Source organism: Pundamilia nyererei, unplaced genomic scaffold, assembly GCF_000239375.1.
Source record: "Pundamilia nyererei isolate P.nyererei 1_Seehausen unplaced genomic scaffold, PunNye1.0 scaffold00031, whole genome shotgun sequence".
NCBI classification, from domain to species: Eukaryota; Metazoa; Chordata; class Actinopteri; order Cichliformes; family Cichlidae; genus Pundamilia; species Pundamilia nyererei.
This window is the reverse complement of record NW_005187432.1, coordinates 3289765-3298209: the sequence shown is the minus strand read 5'-3', so window position 1 is coordinate 3298209 and position 8445 is coordinate 3289765. Positions and strand designations below refer to the sequence as shown.

The window sequence follows — 8445 nt, the reverse complement described above, 5'->3', positions numbered from 1 at the left end:
ATGTTTATTCCCACTCTAAAGTTGTACATTTTAATATGGCAGTATGTGGACACTGAATTACTATTGATGCCAGCCTTGAGCTGTAATTCCAAAAACTAATCTTTCAGCACTTCTGCTCTGGCTTCAGTTTTCAGTCCAGAAGGTTAATGCTTGCTTGGATATGGACGGGTCTAGCAAACGACAGAGACACACAAAAACTTGAACTTGGCTCATTTGACAACTCACTGGCCATGCAAGAACAGTTTCCTGGCAGATTATTTTGAAGTGGGAATGAGATTTCAACTGATTACTAAAAGCCAAAAACCTTTTAGGGAAACACATAATTATGATTTCTCTGACAGATATTGTAGTATGGAATTCTATTTGTAACATAATGTCAAGAATAATTTCAATATTCACAAAAAATAGATTACTAGCACGTGAAATAGATACCATCATCATTACTCTATTGTAATGGAAGAATAAAAAACGTAAAGGATTGCTTGAAATTCTTCTTTCATTGCAGTTTTCCCCCATCGGCAGTGAATGTGACACAGATTTATTGTTCAGTCCTGCTCTTTGCTTTACATTCCGACAAAAAGAGAAAATGAAATGATTACTTTACATAGCACTATAAATCGTTCTGTGGTGTGACATCTGACATGACTTCAAATGAACATCTGTTGTCTTGAACACATCCGTTATGTTGATGCTAAAAGCAATGTTTTTCTTCTCTTGAGGCACATACCACAGGGAAATAATTATGCGAAGAGGCTGCATGGATGAGAACAATCATCCTTACAATAACACAATCTTCATCTCTAATTGAGACCCAAGTGGACAATGACAGAATAAGCCAATGAGACCCACTAAGCATGGTAACGACCTAAAGGGGAACGCGGTATCCAATCCATTCTTCACCTTATGACCTTATAATTTACACGACAAATAAAAATAACACAAAATGAGGCAAAAATGACCAGTTACCAAGAACTTGCAAAGTGCAAACACCGTGACATTGCAAACAAGTGCATATGTGGGAGAGTAACAGTTAAAATCACAAGTGTTACACAGACTTTAGCTCAAGATGCAACTCGAGGCACTTTAGATGTTTATATTCACACAGTAACATTATAGCATGCCATCAACTCAAACAGAGCTCATACTCACCTCACTAGCCCTTAAGCAAAATTCTGGTAATGGGCCCTTCTGTCTGAGCCTCAAGCCATGTAAACCATTTGCCATTACCACCCAGTCACACCGGACACTCTAGGCTCTCAGTACAGTCCTGCCTCCTTTATTTTGCTTTGTGTGCCAGTCGAGGAATAAGAGAATATTCAGAACAAGAGATATACCCATGAGGCGGATGCTTAACCTTTTAATTGTTTGCTAGGCATCACCTCAGCTAATATGAGTCACTAAACTGGATTGTGCTTTTTGGTTTAATGCAACCATCTGCCAAACTTTATAGGAGATATGTGTTTATGTTTTAGGTGAGTGAAATTCTAGGATTTAACTGAAATGTTATTTACTCTTTGTAAGACGCACCCTTGGCCAGGGATACAGCTTATTAACCAAATTTGGTATTTAACCAGGAACTTGGGTTTCACTGACTGCACCCATTCTACTCACAAGTAGAGGCTTCAAACCACCAATCACTGCATTCATTATTTTTGTGCAGTGTAATAATAAGGTCATTGTGAAAGATGAGACATGTTTTGTGCTTTAAGTACTTCTCACATTTCTGTCAGCACGTTCGCCAACATTCCTCTCTAAACATTTTTTTTTTTTTTTTTTTGTTATTATCCTTTTTTTTCAGCTGGCATAACATTTCATTTACTGTGACAGACTAATAGTATATCATTTCAGGGCTGTCATTTGGAGTGGAGGTTAAGGTAAATTTGAAATATGTAACTAATATTAATATGTAACTATTAACAATAAGTTTTACTTCTATTTGTTTAAAAACATCTTATCAGTGGTTTAGTGTTCTTATTCTAATCATACATATATATATATATATATAGCCAATTTCCATCATATATATCATATTTTCTGTGTAAATTCTCTGTGGTGCGTTTTTCCACTCTTTAATTTTATATCAAAAGCTATCACTAGCAAGACAAATCTCATCTCATCTGGTGCAGTTAAGTAATGATAGTATAGCCACAATTGCCAGGAGAATGTTAATCCCTTCTCCTTTCTGTTTCATAACCCAAATAACGGATTTCATTGCCCTCATAACTATAGAGGGAGGCTTAGCTCATTATTGGCCATAATCCAGTCTGAGAGTTCTCCCAATTGGCGGCGCAATAACAAATCAGCATTGTCCTTGGTATAGAGAAGGTGGAGATGTTAACAAAATCATTGCAATGGAGAAAAAAAACAATTTCTGGCTGAAAGGTAACACTGCACAGGACTACAGGGTACAAGGCTGTAGTGGAGTGTCCCTGTTTAAGTCCCTGTTTAATTTTGCTTGATCACCACTGCTTTATCTAAAATATTCATTAAGTCAAGAGGTAAAGCTCTAAGATTTAAATATTATTAATGCACCTTGATCTCACTGTTTCACCAAAAGTTATCATTAGATCTTATCTCTACAAATATACCATGCATTAAATGACATTAAAAGACACATTACGGCAAGAAGTCAGTGGATACAGTTGTACATATCATAAAACTGTGGTGATTAACTGTTTCATGTAGTGTCACATGCAGAAATTCAATTTTTCCACAACATAGTCTCTGCAATCTAACTCCTGTCAAGATCTCATACTGAGTACAGAGGTGATGACTTTAAAGGCCATAGCATATGGATTACATCATTTTTATACCCATCAATTATGGTGGCATTGCCATCCTGTAAGAGCCCACTTTAAGTAGGATAGAGATGTTTCATTATGCAATGATCACTTAGAATAACTTTGGAATTACTCTTCCCTTTAAAGAAAAGGCTGGACTCCAATCATCAAATGCCCCACCGCAGCATAACAGAAACACCTGATTCCCACAATGATTGTTAATTTTTCCATTTAACTTTTCACCTGCTTATATAAATTGGATTATGTAAACTATAAAAACCATTCATCACAAACAGCAGTTACCACCATAGTCTTACAGCTGAGTTTGACAGTCTTCATTTGGAAAAACATGTTTAGTAAACAGATTTTTTAAAAACACACACAAATATAGCATTTGCCATTGTGTGGTTTCAATTAAAAGATGCTAGACAGACTGTGGAGTGTGCCCATCAACAACAGCATCCACTCTTCACAACTGCCAAATGTCTAAATAACCACCCACTTCTGATATTTACTAAAATTGCTTCTTTTTTTTTAATGTTCCTGAATATAATTTTAACACTCCTTTCATGCATTTCTGGAACTAAATCATTGAATTAAACTCTTCAGTCAAACGTCTGCTTTTGTGCGACTGAAGTTCATTTTTATTCTGCGGGAATTCAATTTCAACCATTTTGTTTTTTATAGTATTTACTTGCTAATAGGTGATTTAATTGCTCTAAACACTCGGTATCTTTCAGAAACACATTTCACTACTGCCCAGCACCCACATCCTTGAACAATGACAAGCTTTCAGAGAGGACAGAATTAAAATTCAAAGGCAAGGCGGTTCATTTTAGTTCCAGGAACCCCTGTGCAAGAACACTTGACTGATTTTAATCACATTCTTATTTATTTCAGCTTAGAGCTTGACATGACTTTTTAAAACCCAGTGTTGATTTTCACTTTATTTTCACAGTGTAACAGCACCATCTAGCAGGTTTCTTTAGGAATTAGTGTTGCTCACTGAAGCTATTAGACATGCTCAATCTAAAAGCCTTGCCTTCACGGCACTGCTGGAATAGTAAACATTTATTTGAAGAATAGGCTTTTACTAAGAGTACTTTATCTCCCTGTCTGCTGTGCAATCACATTGACTCAGGATTACTGTCTACATGTGTCTCCACCACTCGGCTATAAGGCTGCAAAAACAGAAGGAATGACTCATGGAATATGATTGGCGTTTGGCAAATACCACAAAATCTCTGTCTGAGAGTCGCCGCATTACTCTTCCCATAAACAGAAATTAGAGTATAAACAGAATTTGCATTAAAAAGGTTTGCATTTTCTGAGGAAAATTACCTTACTTATCAGATACAATGCAGTGGCACAGTCTGTGTTTGTTTGAATTTAAAACAAGCACATTATTACACAAAAAATGAGCCCTTTAACTTATATGAACAGAACTGCCACAAAGCAATTATGAAGCATTTGTTGAGAATAAAAGATTTGATATGATAAAGTTCTCGTCCTCCTGAAACCCATTGTTTTAAAAATTGTGCTTAGGTACAATGAGACTATTCAAACAGAAGCTGCAGGTGTGAACCTCAGTAGTAACAGAAACAATAAACACTATTTCTGCGCTTCACCTCATTATATACACTCAAGTGCATTAAAATGCAAATGCATGCTTAAGCTGCTTTAACAAACACAAAGCCTGCACAGTGCCCTTATTACTTTGTGACTGTGGGATCTTTTCTTTCACGTCACATTAATGAAGCCATTTATATTAGTGACAAATACGATCATCCTTCTCTCCTTCTTGCCTCTTTATTAACTCCATTTGCAGCTGTGTGTGTGTGTGTGTGTGTGTGTGTGTGTGTGTGTGTGTGTGTGTGTGTGTGTGTGTGTGTGTGTGTGTGTGTGTGTCATTAAAAATGTATAACATCTCTCCAAACAGTGTCCTGACAAGCCACTCATGCTCATTGGATATCAGTCATTAAAATTTAGCGGAAAGGCAAAGCATGGCCTAGGCAGCTATCAGGTTACTCATTCAGGCTACGGATGAATTTTTCAAAGTCCTCTTACCTCTACAGGCACCGCTGCTGATGTCTCAAGGCTGTGCGCTCTGACATTGCCGTTGTGCGTTTCTGCCGTTATTGTAGCCGGGGTGTGACAAAAGCCAAATCAGCAATAACAACATGACTCTCAGGGTGACTATACTGATTCATTTAGTACTGCTCTTTGACAAGGCTGATTCTAAAAAAGGTGAGTTGCCATTCTTTATCTTGATGGAGCAATGCTTAAATTTCATGGGAGTGCTTTATCTTGCAGGTACTGTATATAGAGAGAATGGTGGGATCCAATTGTTCAATGTCAGCTTGTAATACACTTTCACGGTGAACCATGACTTCTTTCTCTGAACTGAAATGAAATGTTTTTTCTGTTTTGTTTTGTTTATTTTTTGTCATTATAAGGAGTCAAATGTGGAGGAATCCTCTCTGCTCCATCTGGCAATTTCTCCAGCCCAAACTTCCCAGGCCTATACCCCTACAACACACACTGTTCCTGGCTAATTGTGGTAGCAGAGGGCTCCTCTGTCCTCCTCACTTTCCACTACTTTGAGCTGGAGTACCATGCAAGCTGTGCTTATGATTACATTAAAATATACAATGGCATATCTGAGGATGAAGGGAACCTCCTCGGGACATTTTGTGGTGACATCTCTCCACCTCAATTCACCTCTTCTTGGAATGTCATGTCCATCATCTTTCATTCAGACCGCCATGTGGCCTACAGGGGCTTCACTGTTGGCTACAGAAAAGGTAGCTTGTTACACTTAATGCAATGTGACAGGGATAGTTGGCCAAAACTTGAGTTGATTTTGTCCGGCCATGTTTAGACAGTTTAAGTCGTGTCTTGTAAGTGAAATTTCTTGGTTTTGACCTCACTTAAATATTGTATATTATATTCAATTAGAGCTCATATGGATGCTAGTGGCTGCGTAGGTGAGGCAAATTTCACAAAACCATAATGCTCACAATGAACATATTATCGTGTTTACAATTTAGTTACTGTTTTATTTTCTAAAAGTTGCAGAACTGTTAGCATGACTATAAATGTCTGAATTGTTGCCTAAACTTTGGACTAACAGTTAGCTATAAAAATGCAGCACACTGAATAGAAAGCGTGCATGTGGTTTCCAATGCAAATCTAAATCTGCATTTTTTCTTCTCTAGATATGTGTGGTGGAGTCCTGACTGGACTATCTGGAGTAATCTCTAGCCCAGGCTACCCCCAGGAGTATAGCAACAATGCCGACTGCTCTTGGGCCATCCATGTGTCTAACACAAGTGTGGTCACCTTGGTGTTTTTGGACTTCCAGCTGGAAAACAATGAAGGATGTAACTTTGACTTTGTAGCCCTGTTTGACGGCCCAACAGTCACCCACCGGCATCTGGGTAAATACTGTGGGACAGATAAACCCCCCAACATCATCACTACTTCCAACCAACTTCTCGTAGTCTTCAAGTCTGACTTCAACATTGGGGGACGTGGGTTCAAGGCCTACTATTATTCAGGTAGGTGAATTTGATTTTGGCTTTCTCACATCAATATGCAAAGTGCTTTTGTATTTTTTCTCTTTGAGTGTTCATGTTTTTGGTGTAAGTGCAGAAACCTAAAGGTAATTTTTTTTCAATTATCAACAATTTGACATTCGACCTAAAGCAAATTATGTTTAAAAACTTCTGTTCACTCACAGAACAGAAAATCTATCTTGAAACCCACAAAAAAATCTATTTCAAAAAGCTAAAGATCAACAGGGAACATTTTGTGAGAATGTTGGATTTTAAAAAATAGAGAACAATGGATTTTATTATTGGCTAAAGGTATTTCAGCTCGACTGAAACAAGCCACAGGAGATATCCAGAGCATGAAACAATATACCCTAACAATCTGATCAAATAGAAGCATTTCAGTTGCAAAGAAAAAAATCCTCTTTCATAGAAACTGGGTAAACACCACCATCATAAACACAAATGTGAAGGTCCTTGACTGGTCTAGGGACACTCGAGTTCAGTCGAAACTGCAGAGTAAGTTTTAGAAAGCTGCTCACAGACTGTGCCTATTTGACCTTGTTGAGCATAAGCCAGCTGGCAAAAAGGATAAAAAAAACAACTTGAAGAGACACCTGTATAAATGCCATATATAACCCCCAGCCCATCACAGATCTAACACAGAGAGGCAGACAACCACACACTCTAATAGTCACACACGCAGCCAACTTACAGTCACTGATTAAATCAGTCATATAAACATGTCTTTGGTCTTTGGGAGTTAAACAGAACATCTGGAGGAGACTCTGGTAATGTCATTTGCCCATTTAAAATTTATTTGCCAGACACAGTGACCAGGATCTTAAACATAAACTTTTAGTCCGAGACTTACATGAGGCTGCATGGAGAGGATGAAGTACAAAAAAAGCCAATCATAAAATGAACGCAGTGCAGCAAGCTAACATCTGCAATTCAAATGACTATCTGATTGGCTGTACTTTAATAGGTGAGTGCCAGCAGGTGCTGTCTCATGTGAGTGGCAACTTTAGCAGCCCAAATTTCCCCAACATCTACCCAAACAACATTAACTGCCACTGGAGCATCACTCTAGCCGCAGGCTACCGCATCAAACTCTTCTTCCCCTTAATGGACTTGGAGGACCGCAACAGTTTATCAGATGAGTGCGACTATGACTCTGTCGCAGTTTATGATGGGAATAGCCAGACGGACGCTCTGATGGGACGCTGGTGTGGCAGGGAGCATCCTTCTTCTCTCGTCTCAAAGGGCAACAAGTTGCTGGTCGTGCTCAGCACAGACAGAAATGAAGCACACAGAGGATTCACCGCTTCTTATCAGGGAGGTAAATATTCCTTGTACAGGCGTATGATTAACTTCTAAAATATCTTTTTGTTAACTTTTTCCATATCATTCTTATGCTGCTCTTAAAAAGTGTGATTTTTTTTCCTCAATCCAAGTGGTGCCTGTAAATGTTAGCTGCACAAGATCAGAATTCACCATTGTGATACCCCAGCAGTCCTTACCTCAGCTGGACCGTGAGAGCATCTACTTAGGAAACCCGACCTGTACAGCGCAGTTAACGACCACTTCATACAAGATAGTGGCTCAGTTTGTCGACTGTGGTACTGCCAGCCAGGTGACTAACATGTTCTCATTTACTGGCACACTATAATAGGCAGCAATTTGCCCTATTTAAACTGCTAAACATTTGTTGCAGACACTTGCGACTTGCTTCTATTAATACTGTATCTAATGATCCCTTACAGAAACATCGGAACATCACCATGCTTGTAAACAAACTCTACATTGATTTCTCTGATGGGAAGCAGGAAAATGTACAAGAATATAAATTGCAGTGCGATGCCCTGCGGAAAATAGCATCAGCGTCCATCATTTCTGCAGAGGAGCGTCGTCTGGAGGAGCAGGCCCAGCAAACTGACAATGGTAGCAGTGGCAGTGAAGGGGATCCAGAAGCTGAGCCTCATGATTTGAGCGATATTGTCTTTATTAGCATTTGTGTTCTGGCTGTTATTCTCATGGTTATAGCTATTGTTTGGCTAGTGCTTCTTTAGCTAGCTATATATATATATATCTATATATATATATATATA

At 38.5% G+C, this 8445-nt stretch overlaps 1 protein-coding gene across 1 annotated transcript; it reads left to right on the top strand.

Moving 5' to 3' along the window:
• Window positions 1–4960: 4960 nt before the first annotated feature.
• Window positions 4961–8406, top strand: cdcp2 (CUB domain containing protein 2). Its single transcript, XM_005729171.1, has 6 exons — window positions 4961–5027; window positions 5237–5584; window positions 5999–6340; window positions 7323–7676; window positions 7792–7970; window positions 8101–8406. The coding sequence occupies exons 1-6, from the start codon at window positions 4961–4963 to the stop codon at window positions 8404–8406; spliced, it is 1596 nt and encodes a 531-aa protein (XP_005729228.1).
• Window positions 8407–8445: the final 39 nt, after the last annotated feature.